This window comes from Babesia bigemina (genome assembly GCF_000981445.1).
Source record: "Babesia bigemina genome assembly Bbig001, chromosome : II".
Lineage (NCBI taxonomy): Eukaryota > Apicomplexa > Aconoidasida > Piroplasmida > Babesiidae > Babesia > Babesia bigemina.
The window spans coordinates 1,641,162-1,665,844 of NC_027217.1; the positions used below are offsets into that span (position 1 = coordinate 1,641,162).

The 24,683-nt window shown below is 50.9% G+C and overlaps 11 protein-coding genes across 11 annotated transcripts; 3 read left to right on the top strand and 8 right to left on the bottom strand.

Annotated features, from left to right (window-relative positions):
- Positions 1–426: 426 nt before the first annotated feature.
- On the bottom strand, positions 427–988 carry BBBOND_0207430 (hypothetical protein; the record flags this gene model as incomplete). Its single annotated transcript, XM_012912320.1, has 3 exons — positions 427–540; positions 677–799; positions 902–988. 3 exons carry the CDS (start codon positions 986–988, stop codon positions 427–429), a joined length of 324 nt encoding a protein of 107 aa, XP_012767774.1.
- Positions 989–1,153: 165 nt separating this feature from the next.
- On the top strand, positions 1,154–4,900 carry BBBOND_0207440 (hypothetical protein; the record flags this gene model as incomplete). Its single annotated transcript, XM_012912321.1, has 1 exon — positions 1,154–4,900. One exon carries the CDS (start codon positions 1,154–1,156, stop codon positions 4,898–4,900), a length of 3,747 nt encoding a protein of 1,248 aa, XP_012767775.1.
- A 1,640-nt stretch (positions 4,901–6,540) lies between these two features.
- On the bottom strand, positions 6,541–7,302 carry BBBOND_0207450 (hypothetical protein; the record flags this gene model as incomplete). The annotated part of the gene is made up of 1 exon (XM_012912322.1): positions 6,541–7,302. One exon carries the CDS (start codon positions 7,300–7,302, stop codon positions 6,541–6,543), a length of 762 nt encoding a protein of 253 aa, XP_012767776.1.
- A 2,149-nt stretch (positions 7,303–9,451) lies between these two features.
- BBBOND_0207460 (hypothetical protein) lies at positions 9,452–12,337 on the bottom strand (the record flags this gene model as incomplete). The annotated part of the gene is made up of 1 exon (XM_012912323.1): positions 9,452–12,337. The coding sequence occupies one exon, from the start codon at positions 12,335–12,337 to the stop codon at positions 9,452–9,454; it is 2,886 nt and encodes a 961-aa protein (XP_012767777.1).
- Positions 12,338–13,211: 874 nt separating this feature from the next.
- BBBOND_0207470 (hypothetical protein, conserved) lies at positions 13,212–14,305 on the bottom strand (the record flags this gene model as incomplete). The annotated part of the gene is made up of 4 exons (XM_012912324.1): positions 13,212–13,314; positions 13,351–13,432; positions 13,469–14,097; positions 14,139–14,305. 4 exons carry the CDS (start codon positions 14,303–14,305, stop codon positions 13,212–13,214), a joined length of 981 nt encoding a protein of 326 aa, XP_012767778.1.
- A 677-nt stretch (positions 14,306–14,982) lies between these two features.
- Positions 14,983–15,837, top strand: BBBOND_0207480 (membrane protein, putative; the record flags this gene model as incomplete). Its single annotated transcript, XM_012912325.1, has 1 exon — positions 14,983–15,837. The coding sequence occupies one exon, from the start codon at positions 14,983–14,985 to the stop codon at positions 15,835–15,837; it is 855 nt and encodes a 284-aa protein (XP_012767779.1).
- Positions 15,838–16,310: 473 nt separating this feature from the next.
- BBBOND_0207490 (C-terminal domain of adenylylcyclase associated domain containing protein,putative) lies at positions 16,311–16,912 on the top strand (the record flags this gene model as incomplete). Its single annotated transcript, XM_012912326.1, has 2 exons — positions 16,311–16,386; positions 16,422–16,912. The coding sequence occupies 2 exons, from the start codon at positions 16,311–16,313 to the stop codon at positions 16,910–16,912; spliced, it is 567 nt and encodes a 188-aa protein (XP_012767780.1).
- A 339-nt stretch (positions 16,913–17,251) lies between these two features.
- On the bottom strand, positions 17,252–18,048 carry BBBOND_0207500 (hypothetical protein; the record flags this gene model as incomplete). The annotated part of the gene is made up of 4 exons (XM_012912327.1): positions 17,252–17,338; positions 17,379–17,584; positions 17,626–17,926; positions 17,962–18,048. The coding sequence occupies 4 exons, from the start codon at positions 18,046–18,048 to the stop codon at positions 17,252–17,254; spliced, it is 681 nt and encodes a 226-aa protein (XP_012767781.1).
- Positions 18,049–18,082: 34 nt separating this feature from the next.
- BBBOND_0207510 (membrane protein, putative) lies at positions 18,083–19,825 on the bottom strand (the record flags this gene model as incomplete). The annotated part of the gene is made up of 6 exons (XM_012912328.1): positions 18,083–18,369; positions 18,407–18,566; positions 18,602–18,860; positions 19,089–19,374; positions 19,412–19,537; positions 19,573–19,825. The coding sequence occupies 6 exons, from the start codon at positions 19,823–19,825 to the stop codon at positions 18,083–18,085; spliced, it is 1,371 nt and encodes a 456-aa protein (XP_012767782.1).
- A 547-nt stretch (positions 19,826–20,372) lies between these two features.
- On the bottom strand, positions 20,373–21,862 carry BBBOND_0207520 (membrane protein, putative; the record flags this gene model as incomplete). The annotated part of the gene is made up of 4 exons (XM_012912329.1): positions 20,373–20,650; positions 20,686–20,845; positions 20,887–21,557; positions 21,595–21,862. 4 exons carry the CDS (start codon positions 21,860–21,862, stop codon positions 20,373–20,375), a joined length of 1,377 nt encoding a protein of 458 aa, XP_012767783.1.
- A 121-nt stretch (positions 21,863–21,983) lies between these two features.
- On the bottom strand, positions 21,984–24,362 carry BBBOND_0207530 (ankyrin repeat domain containing protein, putative; the record flags this gene model as incomplete). Its single annotated transcript, XM_012912330.1, has 1 exon — positions 21,984–24,362. The coding sequence occupies one exon, from the start codon at positions 24,360–24,362 to the stop codon at positions 21,984–21,986; it is 2,379 nt and encodes a 792-aa protein (XP_012767784.1).
- Positions 24,363–24,683: the final 321 nt, after the last annotated feature.

Below are 24,683 nucleotides of genomic sequence, written 5' to 3' on the forward strand. Positions count from 1 at the left end.
GAGCATGTGGCCGAAATCTTCGTTGAATGGGCATTCAATTACGGAAATGTCTACGTGACAAAAGGTACATGCCCAACATTCAGACGACATTAGACGTTATTGTACAACAAAAACTGAGGCCTAACCAGTTTCTTGACGCCAATAATACATTTAACAATCAAATTATCGATTCTATCAGTATGCGTCATTCGCTTGTGTGCTCCGTAGATACGTTTGGAGTGTAAGGATAAGCACATTCAGATGGCTTACTCGTCACGCCAGCGGTGTGAGCTGCGGGGTCTACGTCGTGCTGTTGCCGAACGTAATGTGTGTAATCCATGATGGCATGCACCCTGTCTGGGAGCGAGTGTCATTAACATCGTTTCAGTTGTCTATGAGCTGCGTGTTAATTACTACTATTTGTAGTGTGTTCTACATCACTACGCGTTATATTTGAGCTTCCATGCGGTCCCATTTGATCAGGTCTCTCCGATGCTCGTTATGCGCTTTGGTTACTTTTCGTTCCCACGCCACAGCGTAGGAGATTACTTTGATACCTCTCTGTATAAATAAGAAATGATGAGTTAAAATATCTACAAATGAATGCGCGGCTAGAAATGACTAGACTCATTGCAGTGAGCGGAGCACCAGCATAATCACACCGTTCACCGCCTCCTAGCGTATAAGCGCTGCATACTATTTTGACTCTGTGGCGGCGTTGAAGTAATTGTGGATTAGCATCAATCGGCACCACTTTGGCGGTGGTTCGACCTTGTGAATACAGTCGTGCGTTTTCTGAACCACTTAAGCCCAGTGAGTGCTGCCGCATTAAAACTTCAGTTAAAATGTGACGCATAATGTTGCAACGCAGAGCAATCGCTGAGTTAACGCTATTGAGACACGCGGGATGCCCTCCGCCCACCCGCGCGTTTTCAAAAATGATGACAAAGACAGCGCTAACTGAATTCACAATTAAAATTACGTGTGAATTATTACGTAAGCCGCGCATATCGCCATTTCACCCGTTCCGTTTTATGGGCAAGTGCATATGCGCGTGCTGCCTGTCAGCGAGGGAAGATCAGCACCCGACATACCTGCCTGGACATGCGTCGGCTAGGAAATCGCGCTAACCTCAATTCACTTTTTCTTTAATTTGTAATTTTTTTTAGGGAAAATGAGGTGGTGCATCTCTGTGGTTCTGCTGCTTTTCAGCACTATCAATGTTTATGCGCAGACATCGTCGCCACTTGTCCCACCACCTATTCCACTAACGCCGACAGAGAAGGAGAAACTTAATCGTTTGCGTCGATCAGGCGATGGATACTCTAAAAAACGGGTTGAGGTGAACGTAACCAGCAATGATGTTACGAATGTTGTGGACGCAGACAAGGTTCACGTTCCTGGGGTAACAACGGAGGAGGCCTCTAATTTCGAAGGCCCACGTGATATTGTACAACCTACAAGCACTACCGTCAACGATGATATCAGTATACCTGAAATCGTGGATCCATATTCGCCGTCTGCTGGAAACGAATGGGACTTTCTGGGTTCCAGCCTCGTAGACGGCAGTAAATCGACAAAACCGGCTGGGTCGAAAGTGCTCTTCGATCATGATACTAGTGTTTGGAGCCAGAAGGATGATGAGGCTGCAGGTTCTAAAACTGATAACGAGGAAGTGTTTCGTTACAGAGATGTGCGCGATGTTGACAATCGTATACTATTAAAGAGCTTAATAAACGACATAGAGGGCAACTATCAATGGGAGCCCAAGTCTGCAGCTTCGTTGCAAGCTCAAAAGAAATGGGACTTTGTCTTTAACAGCCTGCTACACGATGATGAGAACGTAGCCCCCCCAAAGTCATCGGAAATCGACATTGCTCGACTCATCGATAATGCGGAGAGTCGAAATCCACCACCGTTCGTTAAAAAGTCGCAACCGAAATTCAAACGTTTCATCTTCAAGCCATATGTCCCAAAGCTGGAGCTGGGGGATGGAGCCCCGAAGACTGCTAAACAGAGATGGAAATTACTTGCCTCCAACCTGCGAGACGTCATTGACAAAGGCAATAAACCAGTGGAAGTTTCAACCGACATCAGTGAGGCCGATATGAACAAAGATGACAATAACACACCTGCACCGTCTTCCGAAGAGAAAGTGGCCATAGTTGCTCCTGGGGTTAGCGAGACTGAGGTACCAACAAGCACTACCGACGAGATCGAGAACAATGTACCTGAGACTGTAGACGAAATCCCTGCTGCTGAGGAGGAGATCGAAATCGAGGAGGAGGAAGTCCCTGAGATAGAGGAGACTGAGGAGCCAATGATCACTCCTATCGAGGAGGTTGAGGAAGTCGTCCCTGAGGTCATCGAGGAGACCCCTGCTGCTGAGGAGGAGATCGAAATCGAGGAGGAGGAAGTCCCTGAGATTGAGGAGACTGAGGAGCCAATGATCACTCCTATCGAGGAGGTTGAGGAAGTCGTCCCTGAGATCATCGAGGAGACCCCCGCTGCTGAGGAGGAGATCGAAATCGAGGAGGAGGAAGTCCCTGAGATTGAGGAGACTGAGGAGCCAATGATCACTCCTATCGAGGAGGTTGAGGAAGTCGTCCCTGAGATCATCGAGGAGACCCCCGCTGCTGAGGAGGAGATCGAAATCGAGGAGGAGGAAGTCCCTGAGATTGAGGAGACTGAGGAGCCAATGATCACTCCTATCGAGGAGGTTGAGGAAGTCGTCCCTGAGGTCATCGAGGAGACCCCCGCTGCTGAGGAGGAGATCGAAATCGAGGAGGAGGAAGTCCCTGAGATAGAGGAGACTGAGGAGCCAATGATCACTCCTATCGAGGAGGTTGAGGAAGTCGTCCCTGAGATCATCGAGGAGACCCCCGCTGCTGAGGAGGAGATCGAAATCGAGGAGGAGGAAGTCCCTGAGATTGAGGAGACTGAGGAGCCAATGATCACTCCTATCGAGGAGGTTGAGGAAGTCGTCCCTGAGATCATCGAGGAGACCCCCGCTGCTGAGGAGGAGATCGAAATCGAGGAGGAGGAAGTCCCTGAGATTGAGGAGACTGAGGAGCCAATGATCACTCCTATCGAGGAGGTTGAGGAAGTCGTCCCTGAGATCATCGAGGAGACCCCCGCTGCTGAGGAGGAGATCGAAATCGAGGAGGAGGAAGTCCCTGAGATTGAGGAGACTGAGGAGCCAATGATCACTCCTATCGAGGAGGTTGAGGAAGTCGTCCCTGAGGTCATCGAGGAGACCCCCGCTGCTGAGGAGGAGATCGAAATCGAGGAGGAGGAAGTCCCTGAGATTGAGGAGACTGAGGAGCCAATGATCACTCCTATCGAGGAGGTTGAGGAAGTCGTCCCTGAGATCATCGAGGAGACCCCTGCTGCTGAGGAGGAGATCGAAATCGAGGAGGAGGAAGTCCCTGAGATTGAGGAGACTGAGGAGCCAATGATCACTCCTATCGAGGAGGTTGAGGAAGTCGTCCCTGAGGTCATCGAGGAGACCCCTGCTGCTGAGGAGGAGATCGAAATCGAGGAGGAGGAAGTCCCTGAGATTGAGGAGACTGAGGAGCCAATGATCACTCCTATCGAGGAGGTTGAGGAAGTCGTCCCTGAGGTCATCGAGGAGACCCCTGCTGCTGAGGAGGAGATCGAAATCGAGGAGGAGGAAGTCCCTGAGATTGAGGAGACTGAGGAGCCAATGATCACTCCTATCGAGGAGGTTGAGGAAGTCGTCCCTGAGGTCATCGAGGAGACCCCTGCTGCTGAGGAGGAGATCGAAATCGAGGAGGAGGAAGTCCCTGAGATTGAGGAGACTGAGGAGCCAATGATCACTCCTATCGAGGAGGTTGAGGAAGTCGTCCCTGAGATCATCGAGGAGACCCCTGCTGCTGAGGAGGAGATCGAAATCGAGGAGGAGGAAGTCCCTGAGATAGATGAGACTGAGGAGCCGTCTTGCACCGTCGAGGAGGTTGAGGAAGTCGTCCCTGAGGTCATCGAGGAGACCCCCGCCGCTGAGGAGGATGTTAAGATTCCTGAGGTTGATTTGCCGACGAGATTTACGTCTGAGGAAGAACGCAAGAGAGCTTCAGATAGGAGGAAAGCTTTTAGAGGTGCAGGCACGAAGCACTTGGACTACCAATTCATTCCCGTTGTGAAATATGGAGCTACGGACAACGCATCAACTTCGTCTAAGGATAGAGTGAAGATCCGCGTTTTGAATGTCCCGCATCGTGGAAGCAGAAGGCCACTAAGGGGAAAGCCAGCCGACGATGTGAATATGTTGGCTGATGAATCTAGCACTACTCCGATCTCTCCGGTAGTGGAAGAACCGATTTGTGCTTACCGTATCAAACGACGTGATGACGAGGAATCTAGCATTGCTGATGAGTCTGTATCCGATCTGTATGGTAAAAAGGCTTCGAAGGTGAAGGACAAAGATTCTTCCGTCGCTGATGCGATAGTCGAAGGCAACAGCGAAAATGTTGATTTCGATCTTGAGAAATTACTTGCAGATGAGCGCCGTGATAGCTTCGATCTTGCCGATGGATTAGCTTCTGATAACGGCTCAGGGTCATCTGATGTCAACGGTGGTGCAGCAGGTGCAAATAACGACTCACGAGCGTCTGCTGTCGATAGTGGAATATTTGGTGGAGCTAACTTGCCGGGGTCTGCTGTTGACTGTGGAGCAGTAAATGGCGTTAGTTCGGAGGGCTCCAAAACTGATAAGAACTATAACTTCGATCTCGATGAAGCGCTACCCTCTGACGTTGACTTCACAGGAGACTCTGATGCTGAAGAAGAGAAAAAAGAGACTGAGGTTGAATCTAAAGATACTGTGAAACCTGAACCCAAAAAAACAGGCGGTGTACGGCAATTTTTCACCAATCTCTTCTGCTGTGGTTCCGGCAAATAAACACCGCAGACAGCAGAATAAAAAGTAACAATACTTCTGTAAATTAAATTGAGAATCCATTGATGTAAAATGGTTTTCTAAAAAGGATGCAGTTAGGATGGATAGACAATACACTTAGTTCAACTTGATTCTACCATTCTGACCAGGAAGTTATCAGAGGCGTCTTAAAATTTTTGAATAAAAGGTGTCATCTCATTACCAAGTAGAGATCTCAAGCGTCTCTGTATTGTGTAGCTTCCGAATTCTACTGCATTGATGCCTCCTGTAGGGGCGGCATAACTATTTGTGTTGTGATTGCGAATGATCCGAAAAACACGTCCACTATGGCAATAATAGATCAAATTTATAAATTTGGCAAGGGAGGGATTTTGAAATCGTTATATGGCATGTAAAGATGCCCAATGTCGTGACTGGTCTCACGTCGCATCCTGGATGATAATATCAGTGCGTTCATCGAGAACAGTAAGAATATGAACTCCGAGAGCTTCAGCACTATGGACCTGCTTTTTACCTTGGTCATTGCCTTCACCATGTGGTAATCCGCACTTAATTACACTTGAGATTTTAGTTAACTTTGGCTTAATTTTTAGGTTACTGCATATCAGATTGATGTTCGGCAGCGCACGACGGTTGTGCGGTTCCTTCCGCGCTATAGCTGTAGGTTTATATAATTTCAATTGTTTACTTAGTCTGGATAAACTACTCCTGTGGTTGTTCCCATCTAGGGACCAGAATTTGAAGATGTGGAATAATTGTCACCGTCTTAAATATAACAATGGTCACGTTTCACAAATCAGTGCATATATTTAGCATAGGCACCATTGCGTGTATATGGTGACAGTAGACCTAACACAATGCAACGTTAGTTATATCCCCCAAAGATGTGCCCACCAATACACGTGTACCCCGCGTTATGCATCCAGTTTTGGCTTATGCGAAAATTTTCGTAGAGCAGTGTACAACATAACGCTGTTGGCGTTGCCACGTAGTGCTGTTGCATCGGTCTAACGCATACACTCCGCTGTACCACGTGAATTGCAGTTTGCAGCTGCTTTAGGATACGCGGCGCGCGCCGGATGTACAGAGAGCACGAGGAGGCATCACGCCCCAATACAGATAACTCTAGTTTTCCCATCGCTGGTATCACATGATGTCATGTATCCTTGAGAGACTAAGTATAATAAAAGATTAAGTTGGGAAGTGATACAATCTGCAGGGGCCACCGGAACTCGCATTGTGCAAGCGCCCCGCATTCCTACAACTGCTACGCTACTATGCTATTCGAAGCCCGATTGATCGCTCATCCACCCGATTTTTTGTGAAGAACTGTAGAGCGCATTTTCATGAACTGCGACTCCCCACACAACACGCATTGGGTATACGAAGATGGGCGCGTGTAACGCTGAATAGCAATGTGTGAGAATGCGTCACGAATACGATTGAAGAGACGCTGAGAAAGTTAGTCACCTGATTCGACAGAAGGAATCCAATCCACGAAGTTTGTATACATTGAGTTGGAGTCCACGACTTTTGACTCATTTGAAACGCCCAGGGAGTTTGCGTGTGATGACTGCTCACCCGGGATCCGGACTCACTCTGCTTGTGCCTAACTTCTTCAACAGCTTAGTTGCAATCCCCGCTCAATAGAAAGCCCAGAATCCGGCGAGGTCGTAGAGTGAGGCGAACACTTCTTCATCGAGATATTTAAAAGCTCTGAGGACATTTGAGGCTTTTATGCCGGAGCGGCATCCTGGCTCTTCAAAACCAACGGCTTTCAATACCTCTCCCATAGGCTTATCCGCACTAAACGGCGGCCATTTGAAGCAAGCAACTATAGACGATTCCAAAAGAGATAGTAGTCCCGTGTATAACATGGGTGCAAACCCCACGAAGACCACTGCGCAAGCTTCCGGGTCTTGCGAGCACGATGTTTCCCAGGTCGCAGCTGAACTGTAAGAAGGAGTATAATACTCGCCGTCTCTGACATAATTCAAGAACATCTCACAATTGTCCACAACTTGAGTTATCTTAGCTGTCATGGCTTCAGCATCTACACCATGAGTCTGTACAACATTCTGATAATCGCTTTCGCCAACGGTGCCAAAGAACTTATAGAATACGTTTGGGTTTTTATCCATAGGTTCTTTGAACTTATCCAGCACCCTTACAACGCACCATTGGTCCTTAAGTTCCGGTTTCTCCAGAAACTCTCTAGATATAAGTTTAACGTTCTCGAGAGCAGGCAAAACTGTCAGCCCTACAGGCTTGTCCGCAAGGAAATCGTGTAGTGCAGCGCCCAAAGCAGCAATGTTGCTTTCAGCATCAGTTCCCTTGAGGGCCATCAACCAGTCAATGCACTCCTTGACGTTGCGGGGGGCCTCGCTCAACGAATGATACGCCATTTTGCACTGACGCTTTACAATAGGCGATTACAAATATCCTGTAGACTATTCGCCAATATTCACGGTAGTTTATGAAGCGGCACACGTACTTAAACAGCTGTGTATTTAGGGCAGATCAGCACAACAGTGCCGAATCCTTCTTATACACACGCTCCGTAGTAAAGTTTAAAATCCTATATATTTGTCAAACAGATATAATTATACAGCGCAATGGCCACCCAAGTGCCACATCGCAGCCAGTTATAGACAATTAGTGTGGCATGCAGTGTCATAGCGCGAGTCATTGGCGTAAACACCTTTTAGCCCAAATGCCTTATATTGAAGCCAGACATGTTGGACAAAAATTGTGTGATGTACAAGTGTTTTCAATATGAGTATGGTTTTCGAGTAATAGTATATACAGCCTGGAGCGCCTGGAGATATGAGTTACTTCTGAGAACGGAGGTGACATAATAAGGAATGCGACCATTTCTTGTACTGTTTTACGTGATTGATATAATCGATTTCGCTCCACTTGTATGCCGCCACTGTCGGTTGGAGTCTTGTCGTGGGCTGCCATTGGTGACTTCCTGCCATGGCAATCCGCTGTGAATTGCGTTTTTTTCGGTTTTTACGGCCGTCGAAGGCTACATTCAAAAACACATAAGGCACTTTCTCTGCAAGTCACTTATCTTATGAGTCGTCATCACGGCATACTACGGAATCCAGTGCAATACCGTGTTTGGTGCCACATTGTGTACGCGTACGAATCTATGTGTAAATTGAGTCTTACAATACATAGCTATGCAAAGACTATTGTAATCAGCACCGCCGCAATCCGGCTTCGGTGTGGAGATTTTTCCTTCCAAGCTTTAGTACCGCGACGATGCCCGTCAGACAGCCTAAAAAATTCACGCATTTTGCATATTTACCAATATTGGTGTGCTTGGCAACACTTGCTGCCGTTTGCTTGTTGAGAGTCCCTCGTAGTATGGGCCCACCTGCATCTCAGCGGACTGTAGTTACGGCGACTCATTTCGCTGCCAGTTTGACTTTATATTAGCACGTGGAGGTAGTCGAATATATGCACTACGTTAACCATATATATGAATCAACTGCTTCAAAATTTGTAAGTTGTGACTGTCAGCTTGTGTCTCACCCAGCTTGTTACGGGCCTAATAGACGAAATATGACGAACCCACGCAACAATTTCCACGCAGTGTAGTTGATTGCGACTGTAGTACATGACAAAACCCGGACGAACCTCCGCTATTCCTGAGACAAATATGATATGTGTTTCTTACGCATTAGGTGCGTTGTGTCATGCGTTCAACCACATCTAACATCAGATGACTATAGAAACGTATCGCTTGGGATAGGGTATTACCCGTGTTAGACCCATTGTGCACGCTACTGTAAGCAATGTTTGTAGTTGCGAATTGCGACATAAAGACCTGCATCGCCTGTCAATTGAGGTCGGTTTCATTGTGAAAGTAAGGATTAAGAAATGTTATTGACATGGCACAAGTTGGCTGCATTTCCTATATGTTAATACTTTTATGTATTTTTAACATCATAACATTATTTAACTGCATCTTTTACCAGACCGTCACACGAGCTATGCGCTATGTGAAAGAGTCCGTCGATACCTCGAAGGTAGCACACGTCAGATTCCAGGTTGCCTCATTCTAGATTTATAGGTAATCGTATTGGGTACGCTGTTAAGAATTAGAATTACACGAAGCTATCTTTATGTGCCATTAGACAGGTGTTACACCGTAAGCACAGGCACGCTGGTTTATGATAACTATTATTCGGCTTACTTATGTACAGTACAAAATGCAATGCACTATACATCGTAATAGCGTAATGACATTATCGATATTTTATCCGACAGCAAAGATGCGAGCGGCGGTGTGATACATCATCATTTCGGCAGTGCAAGGTGAACACCAAAAGGGTAGTGGCACTCAAGACGCAATTCACCAATAGGTACGTGTATTATTTCATACACAACTCATTAACAAAGCATGTTGTTGAATCGATCACCTCACTAATTATTGCACAACTAATATAGACACTGGCCACATTTAAGAAATGAACTGTTAAATAAACAATGATAAGCCATTGATTAAATTTTACCGACACGTTGACACACCTCAGTTATTCATCATTTTGCGTAGTAGTTCTCGATATGTATGGTAGACAGGACGATGCCCTTGATGGTCACGCAGCGGCATTCAAGTGGCGGAGTCTTGCGCAACGTTTCTACAGGTCCAATAGATCCACTGTGGAATTTCAGGATAACGAAGTGGTTGGAATGTGACGCTGCCAGAGACTCGCTGATGTCACTTAAGTTCTTCACTTCACCCTCCACTAACACTTGGTTGAAGCAGTCAGGTGGGTCCAGGACGTACGGTGCTGGGCAGTAGAACGCCGCTTCTTTAGCAGATTGAATGTCGATTTTGCAGCCGATTTCTTGTCTGTAAGAGTCGTATAGTTGGGGAGTCGCAGGCTTGAACAGCTCATCTGAATCGTACGTAACACCGCAACCTTGCATATAGGGATCAGTGGTCTCCACGTTGACTTCAACGACGTGCCACGTGTACGGTGCCAGTCGTAATGTACCATGCGGAATGGTAACATTATACCTGCTACGAGGCACCATGGATATTTCCGATATATTTGGCGTTTTACCGCATACAAATGTCAGTGGTACATATGCTGTGTCGTCTGGATGCTTAGATATAATAATGCCCCCTCTGCGCGAATCTATTACCAATTGAACGTAAAAATCAGTTAATAGATGTATCTGACTCACAAGGAAAGCGTCCACAGTACCACCTATTACATCTCTGTGTAACGTTCGAACAAGCTCATGCCCATGTAGCGTCAGTCTCACTGCATAATGGAATTCTTCAGCATCAATTGGTAGCCACATAGGGTTGACATCTAGATTGCCCGCAACGTTCAGATCGCCGGGGCTGCCGGCACAGGTGATGGCCAACTGGGTACCCACGTTTAGTGTAATGAACTTTTTGGTTACGTTATTCAATAAAACTGGTATCGATGATCTGTTCTGGTCAAGTAACTGGAACTCACTCCATGGAATTAATCGGAAGGGAAACCAGCTATTAGATGGCTCTTCTTGTTTTACATCGCAACTACGATATATATACTGGTTTGACTCCATAATCATCCTAGATATCTCATAGCCCCTTTTGTCGACACATAAGCAGGCAAGGCTGACGGATTCATTCTGTTCGAAGTCGACCTTAAACAGCTGGAACCCCCGAATAGGAAAAAGCGTTGCATTCCGCACCGATCCGGGAAATAAAACAATCTTATTGGAGTAGAGATCGTATGCTGTGGCTTCACAATTGTTGGGAAACAATTCCTCCTCCGACCCGCAGTGAATCCCAACATCAGTTACATGTGCAACGTCTTGGTACAGACATTCGTAAACACGCCCTATTCCATTTCCCATGGTTTGAACTGAACAATGATACTGGCTTATCGATGGATCGAACAAACTTTGCGTATGCACGTCGCTACCAAGCATCGCATAGTTGTGCGTCAGCGCAAAAGAGACATTCACAATGGCGCGTATCATGTCGGGAACATTGTCGTTTCTAGACACCAAAGTCCAATGATAATAGAATGAGTTTAATCCGCGTCGTAAAGTGAGAGGTTTGTCCCGATGGTACTTCAATTTTACCTCCCCACGTGAAATTTGGGATACGTCTATATCAATGGCGTCACCAACGAGGGCATTGTGATACAATTTTTCATCGTAGGTGTTGTCATAAGACACACTCTGCTGCCTCATCGTAGCTACGTTAGTGGGCAGAAATTCGCTTTCGTATTCATATACTGACGAAAGTTGTGAGAATGAAATACTCGAAACATCTTCCTCTACATCCATGCGGAGGTCCTCATCCGAACGCTCGTTTGTAGAAGTCGAAGAAACGCTTTGCATCGGTAACTTTATGGTCAATGTACTGCCTGGATGAAGTACCACCGAACACCAAGGGCCACGGATTGGGCGGTGACGGTTACGGAAGATCTTTCTGGCAATGTCACAAACGTAGTCAGTCCTTGAACGTACTTCTATCCTGGCTTTTGTATTGCCTGTTTTTGGGTCGACACATCTGCATTCGCCTTTAATGGGTGGTAATGCTACTGTATGAAAAAACATAGCTGCTACCCAATGTGCATTTTTCGCGACATTCCAATATAAATGAGGCTCAGTTACGGTCACAACTCTGCCATGCTCATCCAGTAATGATTTCATACAACCCTTCGGTTCAATTCGACCTTCGCAAACAAAACCAATGCGTAATGGTGACATAGGGTCCACCACACAGGAAGTCACGCCAGTGGAGCGGTCTACAGTTACGTCGTTACTCGGAAGGAACAGTGGTGACGGACGGCTGCCGCAGCCTTGAAGCAGCGTCTGGAATCGCCCTGTGAGCAAGGAGAACATTGCCAACCCCGTTCCTATTTTCATAATTTCCTGAGTCAATGTCGTGTTAACGTCCCAAGGAAACGATCCCTTGAGAGTGGAGCCATTGAGTTGATAAAGCTGGTGTTGCAACGTGTCAGTTAAAACCAGATTTCGTGGTCCACAAATGAAAACCAGGCGTCGCTTCGTGATGGCGAATACCTCAGCAATATGTAAGTCGATGTATAGTTTTGATTCCGTCTCATTTATGTGCAACGAAATGTAGGGAATTCGACTTTCGCTTATAATAACTTCCGAAAGAGGAGTGGAATGAAATTTGCCGTCTTCAACCACGTAGGCTTTTATATCGGGTAATGTGTCAGACGTTGGTTGAGGATGCCATACATATTCGGTGTCTTTAACTCGGCGTGGACATTCAATATAGCTTGATGCCGATTGATCCACATCCATCAGTTGCGTTACGAGAGCGTACCTGACGAATAAGTCATTTCCTATTCCCAAACTATTATCAGACGCATGAATATGACCGATTGAATGCAATCCGATTGCGCATAATGCGCATACAGCCCTCAGGATTCTAATTTTCCTCATGGTCATCGACTTCGTTTTAGTATCGACAACAAATATTGAGGAAGAAGATTTTTTTCGCCGCCTTCATCCTGTGAATGTAATTCATGAAGAAAAAGTATGACCACGATTGATTTTTAACATGGATGAACGGGGACGTCCGATAGTTTTTAACTGGGTGTCAGCCTGGGAAGGAGATTGTCTTCACTCTCCAACAGTAAATAGAGCGAATGTCTCCACTGTCTACTTGAAAAATTATAATATTTGCAAACACGTAATTCGAGCAATCACATACAATTTTTGACATTGACCAATCGCCGCTCTTCCTAAATGAGAATTTTCTCGCTGCCAGCCTATGAGCGTAGCCGAGCAGAGCCAACCATCTTCTACCGGAGCAACAGCTCGATCGTTAGCAGGTACATCACGAAGGTAACTGATGGAATACTGTGGATGCCGAGACCTAGTAGAGTCACAAGAACATGGATACGGTGGACGTGCGTGGTGTAGTTGAAGTTCAGCATAACAATTGCAAACCGTGAGAGAGCCTCGAATGCGGTTCACGACTATACAATCTCGCCAATGTCTCGAAAAGCAACATTATAATGTCTTTGAGATGAAAATTAAAAGAAGCCGCTTGGCCGTAGCCGCAGGGGTTGGTCACAGTTGTTACAACCGTAAACCTTGTGACTGCGAACCACGGAGATGCGATTTCCACGATATGCAATGCACCTGCAAGCAACCATCCGCCAAATACTGCACAATCAGACCTAGCAACCTTTGTGTCCTTCACCGATGTCAGATTCAACGCAAAACAGTAGCCTCCTGGAAGGGACAACATGAGACAAAGAGCGCCTCAGCAACACCATACTGATGAAAACAAAGGAATGCATTGTTGCTCTTAAAATACCACCTTATCGCTAGGATCGATCCAGTTAATCACTTTGACGTTTTTGGTGTGCTTTACTGTTAAGTCGACGTCGACACGCTTAGGCATGGGGTCCCTAGAAACATTCAGATAGAAGTACACCATGGTTTACCTGGTGGATGGCAGTGGGAATGCTGAGAGCCCCTCAACTTGCACTGACTGCCGATAGACCCAATCCGCCGTGCTCCCGAAACCTGCAGCAATGACGTTTCGTTGGCATCACCACAAACCTTGGAACTCGTTCTCTTCTTCATCAGCTTCGTCAGAGACGTGGACGTATCCTGGTTGTGTGTTATGTATCTGTCTTAAGAGCTTACCAATATTGTCCCGATAGGCCTGCTCCTTCAGCTGTAACCTCGCCTCTTCCAACGTTATCCGCTTATCCCTCGGATCGCACAGCTTGTTGTATAAAATGAAATTGAGCAGGCTGAACTCTCTGACCACCTCTCGCACCGTGCTTTCTTTGAACCCGTAGCGCTCCGCGATTCGCGGAATTGTGAACCTCCCCGGATCCAGATTGTGCAAAAAGAACATATACTCGCGCATGAGAGGGTCTATCTTCCTCTTCATCGGTAGCTTGATGGGGAATATGCGCGGCAGCAGGCGGTTCAGTCCGGTGTCCTTCCAGTAGTTCGTGTTCTCCGCAGTGTCCAGCGTTGGAAACCTCAATCCCGAGAAATCAGTGTACGTCTGTCCGAATTCTGTGTCGCGACTATACGTCACCGCATTTTTCTTGTCCGCTGATGTATGCTGCCTCATGCCAATGCGGAAACGGGTAGGCACCTCGTAACCTGGGACGGGATCTCCCTGCACTGGCTTCCATCCGCGCTGATACGATGTGGCGTCACACGGAATGAAGCTAAGCAGGATATGAGTAACATCACGACTACTACTGCATACCTCGGTGGGATGGGCGGGTCATAGGCGTCGTCGCCTTGCGGCTTTCCCGCCTGGCTGGAGAGAGGCAGCGCGTTCACCTTACGCCTTCGGAATGCCGCGAAGTGGCGGCAGATTAACGTACAAGACGTCCCAACAGGACTGTTGCTAGTGCTAATGCGGTTAATCATTCTGATAACTGTTATACTGTGTGCCCGCGACACCGGCGCTTGATTGCCTCAACATGCCAGCAGTACACATCCGAACAAGCGATTTCGTATGCGATAGACACATATCAACTACACAGTATGTATCAGAAACGTGACCGGCCGTTAATCACGACAGCGCTGCAGTGTTCGCCGGCTGGTGGGCACAGCATTAGACACCACCGGCAAATACCATAATGTGTCGTCTGTAATCGGCGCTTTTGCGTCGAAACAGACGCACATATGTGAATAATGCAGTAATATGGTCAATGGCAGGTATTGGACCGGGGGAAGTGCCGGCTAGACATTTCTGGCTCACACATCCGTCAACCTTTGACGGTAGCTGGCGGCGGATCAGACCGCGCACAACGAGTGCCGCAGCCAAGTGCACTAAAGGAGCACTATGTGTGGGATAAAGCAGCTGCTCTGTAGCTCGGTAGGAGATGTGTGTCTGGTACGCGTTGGAGGTAACGGAGGTGCACCTGCCTTGCCGCGAGATCGAGACAGCGCACAGTCTTCGACCGTGAAGTTGCCGTAAAATACCGCAGTGCACGCCCAAAACAGTGTGTATTTGAGGAAGGGATCATCGTATACTTCTTGGTGGAAGGTGCACCTGCAATCCGAACGTTACGACCATTGTCTGGGTTAGAGCTGCTGGAAAGATGAAGACAGGCGTATGTTCTGGCGTGCTAGCGCTCTGGCTGCTCTCTGTCGCCGATGTGTACGCAATAGAGGAGTCAGCTGGCTCTGGTGCGCTGGCCATGCAGAACGAGGAATCTACACCTTACAGCTACTTTCTCGAGAGCGAGCTCGACAACACCTACGAGCGGGGCGATGACAGCAGCCTGTACGAGATCCCCGACGATGACGCCTTGACGACCATGTCGCTGCTCGACCTCGCCGGAGCGCCTGACCTCTTGGAGTCCGCCGACGGTGAGTTCTCCGACGAGTCCGACTTTTCGTTTTTGGAGGAGCGCGACGAGGAGGATGAATTCAACGGCGAGTCCTTCCTGGAGGCCGATGATGACGACATGTTCGACTTCGACGCCTCCTTCATGGAAGCTGAAGAGGATGAGAACCCCGCCGACGAGCTCAGCTCCGGCATCGATGAGGAGCTTGAAGATGCGGAAGCTACCAACACCGAGTTCCTCGACTCCGAACCCACCAGCTACGTGCCCATCCGCCACCGCATGACCGCTAAAAAGTGCAACAACCACCTTAACAACAATGTCCAGCCTGCCGTGGAAGGCGTCCAGGACGCTAAGGCGGCCATGCTGCAGCAGGATGAAGTTGCGGAAACCTCATCCTCTGGATCGTTCTTCAAAAGGAACCGCGCCGTCATCATCGTTGGAGTGGTGTTGTTGATCTCCGCTGCTATTGGCATCTGCACCTTTAAGTACCCGCCACCCTGCGTCGCCGCCGCCAAGGAACGCATTCGCGGCTACTTCAACCGCGAAAACGACCGCAACAGCGTGCTGCCCGAGGTGACAGAAACCGAGCCCTTGGTGGCTCAGTGAGCCCGTACTGCCACACAGCTGACTGTGTTTAGCTGCCTTATAGCGAGTAGAACAGTGTTCAAAGCTAATGTATTTAAACTTGTAGTGGTTTCCAATGTCAAACGGTTGTTAGCAGGAAAGCTTCAACGGCTCTGGCGCTGCTGCGTAGTTTTAGATGAATAGCTTTATTATAGCGTGACCGCAATGCCGTTTACAGATGCCGATCGTAGCCGCAGCAGACCAGGAAGACGGCGCATGATGTTAAATACGCAGATGCCTTGCGGCCTAACACGAAATGCTGGCGGATACAGCGTTCTAGACGGTCTGACGATGTAGACATCGACAAACCCGCTCTTCACACAAGCGCCCGGAGGGAGCGGGTCCGTACGTGTGGAATGTGTAAAGTCGACCGTGGCAATACGGCATGCTCTTTTGTACCCGTATCTACTGAACATTTGTGTTGTGTTTTAACTATAATTTAATCTCCTGACTCGATGGCTTCTGACGGCGAGAACTCCGCAATGATAAGCCTGCCCAGCAGGATGGGCACGCAGCGACACATTACTGGCGGTTGGTACTGATGCGCGGCGACTCATTCTCTACAGAACCCACATTCGAGCTATTGGGAGACGTCTGGACGATCGCCAACCAGCGGGACACGACTCTCGACCTTTCACGTGCTACCCGCACCCAGTCCGTGCAGGTCTGCGAATGCGACCACGTGAAGCTCATCATTCCCGACAAGATCGTCTCCCTCTCGATCGTCACCTGCAACAACGTGGATGTCGATATGCACTCCTCCATTTCCGGTCTGGAGCTCACTGATTGCACTGGCATTAAGATCCGCGTTAAGAGCAGCCTGCCTTCGGCTTCCATCGACAAGTGCCAGCAGGTCGGGTTCTGGATCACGAGCGCGAACGCGGAGTACATCATGTTCGCGTCGTGCAAGTCGGGCGACATGAACGTGAACGTGAACCGCAACACGAGCGGCAACGTCGACGAGGACGACTGGGTGGAGAGGCCGATCCCCGAGCAGTTCGAGAGCCGCTTCAACTCCAAATTGCAGCTCGACACCAAGCCTTCCATGTTGTACTAAGACGCTGCGATCCCGAGCCGCTCACGCCATGTATGTGCAAACGGAACCAGTCCGACCTGCCGCCCTTACGGCCCCCCGGAATACACATTGTCCATGTTTACCACAAACACATTGCTATTAATTACGAGTTATCTTTGGCAGTTAGCAGCGTCGGCTTGTGTGGCTCAGACAGTAAAAATATAATCATGGTAAGCACATCAGGTGAAAGCATGACACGAGTTGTCATCATCGCCTGCCACCAATTGCCTTGCGATAAGCTGTGTGAGGAGATCCCTGGTACCCTCCTTCCGGTATAGGTCAATTAAACAGTTTAACCATGTGTAAACTTGGCGGTCCCCGCTACGCTGCGCCAAATCGTTCCAAACGTTTCTGTCTCCGCGCACGCTCATCGTCGTCCAGCGGCACCTCCCCCTTTACCCCGTCGCGCTGCAAAGAAAATGAGTCAGTTTGGCGGAAAGTGGCGTACCTTTATCATCCGCTCCAGACGACGCTTGGTGCGCTCGGCCTGCGTCATGCCGCCACGCGAACCCCGCCGTCTTTTCTGCCGCCCGTCGGAGCTCTGTGACCGTTTTTCCGCGGGTTTCGCGTCACTCGTGGTGATGTTGAACCTCTTGGCGCGCAGCGCCATGCGTTCCTCCATGGTGAGCGCACCAATCTCGCTGGGCATCGAGGCTGCGCAGATGTGAGCCATATCACGTGGATCAAGCACTAACCTCCTGCCGCTACGTGCTTTGGCTCCTCCTTCGCCACCTCTTTAGGTGAGCCGGTTTTGGTGGGACTGGAAGGGCTGGCCCGGATGCTCACGCCGTCTGGGCTACTTGGAGAGTCAGGACTGGAGTTTCCACCGGCCTTCTTCACGGCTTCATCATCTTCTACATTTTCATTCGTCTCTTCAAGCTCAACCTCGGCCAGAGCCTTCGTCTCTGGATGGCGTCCCATCACCGTCAAGTTAGAGGAGGACGCACCAGTAGATTCCTCCTTCTCCTCTCCGAGCAACCGGTTAATGAGCTCCTCCTTGACGAAATTTATGGTGCGAGAAAATTCAGTACCTTTTTGCCGGTGGTTTTCATGTTGCGCTCGGACAACATGGCTCGCAGCTCGACGAGTGTCTTCTTCCTCAGCTCCTCTTCTTCCATTGCGATACAGCGCGCGAATTTGAGTCACGTGGAATTAATTTGTTTTGCGCTTCCGTGTACCGAATACACGGCGGTGAACGGCACGCAACGCGATATAGGGTGTGAGCACCATCCAGGACAGCACACAGAGAAAGACGTAAATCAGGACCAGTTTCCACACTATACTCCGGCACTTCACCATGCGATCCATTTTGAAAAACGTTCTGCTCTTGCTTTCGACGTTGCGGTAGATGGACAGGGGGTCTCGCGCAGGGTCGTTGGCGAAGTGGCGAACTGTTTGCCCATCCTTGTCGAAGAGCTTGGCGCTCCATTTCAGCGCGTCTTCGAGTGGTCAGCTTCGATAGACAAGCGAACCTACCTGCTTTAGCGTCGTATTCGAACTCGAGGCCTCCGAAGTTGTTGTACATGAACGTGTTGCGCTTGAACATGTACAAGGCCAGGGCGAACGGGCGGTACGGCGACTTGTTTTGTTCCAGGAACGAGTGCGTGAGGCTGCTTGATGTGACCTCGACAACTCCCTGTGCGGCGTCGTAGCGCTTTTTGGGCAACTTACGTCTTTCTCATTTAGCTCACCCCAGTGCACGTCGCCCGAGAGGAAAATGGGATTCTTGGGCTTGGTGGTGAGCAGCAGCTGCAGAAGCCTGTCCTTTGCATCGGGCAGCAGCCCCCAGCTCTCGGTGATGGGGTAGCGCGTGAAAACCTGTATTGACGACACAATCACATGCGCCTCAGCCTCGGAGTCGTGCAGCTGCCCCTCCAGCCAGCGCCACTGTTCCGCACCCAGCGTGTCTCCAGGGTGGTTGCAGCCGAACCTGCGCGCAAGTGAGCGTCAGGTCACGTAACGCCAATACAAGCGGACCTCGAGGGCCACGTTAGCCTGCAGCTAACGCACGGAAACAGCACTGTCACCCATAAACGTAAAAACGCATCCCAAGCACGGCCTGGTGCGCATGAAACCATACGAGATGGTGCACCAACGTCCAAAAACCCCGCGCTAGAGGTTGTGTACAAGCAACTCGTAGTTCGGTGTGGCGACTAACCCGAACAGGTAGTTGATCGTTCTCGCGAAGAAGTACTTATTGAAGTGCATCCGTCTCCACAGGCACGTGTGGCATGAGCAGTAGTAGTAGCAGTCACGGTGGTATCGCACGTCGAGCACTATCAGCTTGACGGCACGCTTAGGCTGCTCCGGGTCGCGGAAGAGCATGGAGAAGTAGGAGCCAGTGCGCTTCCTCCGGTAGTGATCTGCCGGCTTATTAAAGAAGTCCAGCAGGTACTCCTGGCTGAATTCACGATGTTCGTACTTAATGTGGCCGTCGTTGATGCCTGCAGCAATGGCAGCTCCACTGAGTGCTCAATTTACCCAGATCGTGGTCATCGTATATGCCGTCCATCCGCTTCATGGAGGCCGCGAAATCGCGATAGACCGGCGACGCGTTCAGACGGTTGTACTCATGTTTCAAGCAGTGCGGCTCGCAGCATCCGTTGGCTGAATGAGATGCCGACGCCCAGCGTGCAACCTACGAGCGTAGACAATATCCCCCGTATACAAGAACATGTCGGGGTCGTAACGCGTAATGGCATCATAGATGCGTTTGGGGTTGAGCTCTATCTTCTGGCAGCTGCCGAAGGCGAGCTTGTTCAAAGGCTCCTCGACAATCTCGTCCGCCGGGAGGCGGCGCAGCTGCGATCCGTAACGCTCCTCGTACTGCGTCAAGGACGCAACAGCCTGCGCCAGACAGAGGCATAATACTGACACGCCGCCCAAATTCGTCATCTTAACCGCTATGGTCTACATGTAACGAATACCAGGGTCGGCGCGACACACGCGTGCGGAAGGGCTTCGAGCATACGAGGTCGGGTGTTGGCCCAAATCCCGCCACGAATGCGTTAAACCAATTATTGCATTTTGCGGTGTAATACGGTGCGGTAATTGTTGTTGCGGTGGAACTATTATCGCCTTGCGTTGCTGGAGCCAGTTATGCTGCCGTCTAGTGGTTTTCCCGGCGCCGTCGTTGCGACCGCCGTATTCAGTGCCTAGCGCAGTAATCGCTTCGATGCGTGGCGGCACATAACGTCTGACAATTATCGCGAAGCGCACAATACTGTGCAGGCGTCACCGGCGGCGAATCCGAGTGAAAAACGGCTTACCGGCACCGGCCTAATACACGTTCTAGTTCATGTAGCTCACTATTGAGACTGCCTGCGAATGGCTACAGTGATGCGACGATGTTTTACAAACTGCTTGAGTTGAAAAATGGAATGCCGCACGTACACGTTGTACGGACAACCGGTTGCCGGTCGACCTTTATCCCGTGGGCATTTTAATTATCCTTCTTGGCGTGCCGGCGCTTAAACAGACGTCGGAGTATAGATATCGCAACGACGAATGCGCAGTACACTGTCGCAGCGATGGTAGATATCAACGCCACCTTCCACAGCAAGCTAGTACAGTGGACGATCCGGGTGTTGCGTAGGAACGTCGTCGCTTTCTGATCGACGCCCCGGTAGGGTTCCATCGGGTCTTCGTAGCCGTCGTGGAAGGTATCCATAACCACCTTCCCTTCGTCGTCCATGAGCTTGATGTGGCGACTCAACCGCTCTGGCGCACGTTAACCGCTGTTTAGAAACGCCTACCGCATCTGTCGTCGTGCTCGAAATCGATGATGCCGAAGTTGTTGTAGCCGTAGATGGGCAGGTTAAGCCATTGGAGAACGAAGGACACGACGGGTTGTATCTTGGCGAACTCCACATACATGGAGTGCGTGAGGCTGCTGGAGGTGACTTCCACAATGCCCTGCGGAGCGTGATAACCGGCTAGTGTCTTGGGGAACCTACGTCGGCTTCAAGGATTCCGCCCCAGTGCACGTCGCCCGAGATGAAGATGGGATTCTTGGGCTTGGTGGCGAGCAGCAGCTGCGTCAGTCTCTCCTTCGCATCGGGCAGCAACCCCCAGCTCTCTGCCACCGGGAATTTGGTGAACACTTGCGTCGAGGACACTATCACGTGCGTCTCAGCCTGCGACTGGTGCAACTGGCCCTCCAGCCACCGCCACTGCTCCTGGCCCAGCGTGTCACCGCCGTGATTGCAGCCGAAACCCGATAGGTAGTTCCACAGCCGCCTCACTATGTAGTGGTGCATGCAAGGCTTGTACCAGTGGCAGTTGTGGCACGCACAGTAGTAGAAGCTGTTGCGGTGGTACCTCATGTCCAGCACGATCACCTTCACCCGGTGCACGGGGCAGTGCGGATTGCGATACTCCGCTGAAAAGTACGCGCCCGCACGACGTCGCCGGTAGTGCCCCGCCGGTTTCTCCAGAAAGTCCAGCAGAATCTGCTGCGACGCCTCGCGGTGCTGGAAGCTGTCGTGGCCATCGTTCATGCCGAAGTCGTGGTCGTCGTAGATGCCGTCGATGCGCCGCAACTGCCTCCTGAACTCGCTATAAACGGGGTGGTTGCGGGCGGCGGTGTAGTAGCCCCTTAGGCATTCCGGCGTGCCGCAGTGGTTGTCTGGCCGAGGTGAGAAAAAAGTGCAGCGAGAACCCACCCGGGTAGACGATGTCGCCCGTGTACAAAAACAGGTCGGGACGTGCCCGCGATATCGCGGGAAAAATACGGTTGTCACCGAGATCGAACTGCTGGCAGCTCCCGAAGGCGAGCCTGCCGAGGGGCTCGGCGTACTCCTCGTCCGGGGGCGAAGGCGCGAGTTGGGTGCCGTAGCGGGCCTCGTAGCGCGCCGCGGAGTCGAGTTCGGCGTCACACCGGCATCTCACAACCGCGCAATTAAATAAAAGTGCAAGCAGCGGCAGTAACATCGTGCTTTTTGGTCTAGTTGGCTCCGCGGCAACTATGGCGTAATGAGCCACACGAGACGACAATACAGCAACACCACAACACGCGTAGAAGACACGGATGTATATGAAAACTTAGCAGACATTATGTACGCGCTTTGAGTAGGTTGCGGCGATCTTTCGCGTTAGCGATCCGCTTTTCGTTTTCCGCCGCTCTGATATAGTTGTAATCATCCTTCGAGATAATGTCGTTGAGGTACAACTCCCGCAGACACGTGAAGAATATACCGCCGCTGGTGCGTTTCCGGCTGCCGTCGGCCGTCAGCACGCCGCCGTTGCGTTCAATCTGCATAGTCAGATCGAACACGGTTTTGGAAAGGTCCGCGCCGATGCGCGTCACGCAGCGGTAAATCTGGTCGGCATTCGGCTCCTGCAGCGCCACAGCAATGGTCGACGCGAGCACGCGGTTGATGTCATCCGGGTCCTCCTCGGACACGTGCAACGTCTCCCGGAGGTAGGTCACGAAGTCCGCGTGCTTACGCAGTTCGGCAAGTTTGTACGGAGTCAGGGACCAGATATCCTCCTCATTCAAAAACGGCTGGCGCTCAACCATAAGCTTCACGTTTTCAACCAGCCCAGAGAGCGCCGCAGCGTGGAACGGAGACCGCCCGTTGACGTCGCGCACGTTGACAACTGCCCCGTTGTCAAGCACGAAGCGCAGGTAGTCCGTGTTGGCCCTGAAAGCGGCGTAATGCAGCGGCGTCATGTTAGCCGAATCCAGGTCGTTCAGCGTCGCGCCGTGGTCAAGCAGTAACTGCGTTATTTCCTTGTTGCCTTTGATGGCAGCGAAGTGTATGGCCGGCGAGTACACGTCCATCAGCCGAACCGGAGCGCACTTGTGCTTCAGCAGCGTGAAGATGTTGGCGCCGGCATCGACAAGAATTTTCGCAACGTCGGTGAAGTTCTTTGACACCGCGATGTGGATCGCAGTCCAACCCTTGCGGTCGGCCAGATTCACGTCGACGCCACTCGCCAAAAGGTATTCCACACACGCCGACGAGCCGGCGGCACTGGCGTAATGCAGCGCACTGCGGCCGACGTCGTCCACGTGGCTGACGTCAACATCCTTCTGCATTTTCAGCTGCTCCAAATCGCCCATGAACGCGGCCCTCATGAACTCAGCGATGCTGTTGGGAACTGCACCGGACGGGAAGGCGTCGGAACAGGTGCCATCAGTCGTTTGCGTCAGCGTGGTGCACTCGCGGGCCGGCTGCTCCCCCACCCACCCGGCGGGGTTCTCAACGCCAACCGTGACCTTGCGCTCAGTGGCTGCTGCGTTGGCGTTGGTGCAGCTGTCGACGAAACGGTAAATGCTGAAGTTCAGTTGCTCTTCAGCCGAGACCAAACCGTCCAAGTAGGCCCCCTCAGCTCCCTCGATGACGTTGATCGGCGTGGGCGCGGTGTTGAAATCCACCTTGGGGGTCTCCTGATCAGTAGCCGCTACCACAGCAGATGGCGATTGCACTGCAGTCGCAACGCTCATGTGTTTGTTTCCATCCGCACGCCCAACTCGACGTCCAACATTTTTGCCGGCTGCGTGCGACCCATAACGCGTAGAGGTGTCGTCCCGCTTTCCGGAGGGCCTGTTGCCCTTCTGCGCTCCGTACGGGCGTTTAGAATCGCCGCCAGACAGGGCGTCGGCGCGTTTATTGTGCGGAACGGGATGCTGAGCCTTGTCGCACGGGTGAGTCGCGTCGCCCCTCCGACGGCTGTCGCCCTGCCGGGATGACTGTTCCTTCCGGTGTGGCTTTTGTCCATCGACAGATGCTGCATTGCCGGATGTAGCGTCCACTGAAGGGTGGGTTGCATCGCCTGACACCTCCGCTTCGGATCCGTCCACGCCTGTTTTGGTGGCTTTAGCAGTGCCGCTGGATTCCGAATCGCGGCGCGCCGGCTTTACGGAGGGCTTTGCATTCGTCCTCTGCGGGCGGGTCGCGCCTTTGCCTGCGACACGAGGTTCCTGCTTCTTGAAAGCGCCAGCCGTTGACGACGCAGCGGATGACTCCGGAACCTCACCACCAGGGATAACCGCCGGCTCGGTGCTTGCGGGCGCAGCGGCCTGCGGGGTCACTAGGGACGAAGCAGCATGGTTCTGCATTATCTGGTTGAACGTCATCATGCTGGACAGAAACAGCTTTCCCATCTCGCACAGAAGCTGAGTCTGCTGACCGTCTCCCACTGCCGCCTGCGGGGTGGATGCGGTCAGCGCCTGCGTGAAGTTGGACAGCAGGTTGTTGAAGCACTCCGTAGTGATTCCAGTTCCAGCGGCCGGTAGCGAAGTCGGCGCGGGTGCGCTATCCGAGCGCTCCACAGCGGGCGCAGGTGGCTGAACAGGCGCAGCCTTTCCAGACGGAGCAGCCGCAGGTTCTTTGGACCTACGGTCAGCGGGCCGACGTGGTGCACCGCCACCACGGCCGCGCTTTTGCGAGGACACCCTCCTCGCATTAGACGGAACATCCACCATCCTCATGCAACGGGACAACAAGACTGAAAACGATGACACCTAAAGATCCCAGCCCTCCGACAACACTTGGGCGGCGATTACACAACTCCTGGATAAACAGCCGTACCTTAAATGTCTAAGTAACGCATAAATAGCACAACTACATCACCACAATTACGCAAGAATATTGAGTCAGACTTACATTGGCCTCCGCGAGGTGGTCAGGCGTTTCCCAAAGGCAGACCTCAGCAAGACAACGCAGCAGACTCGAGCCTATTGAAGAACAACTATTGGATATTCTCTCACGGCGACTGCAATCCAGCTGCGGAGATGGTGAGCAGC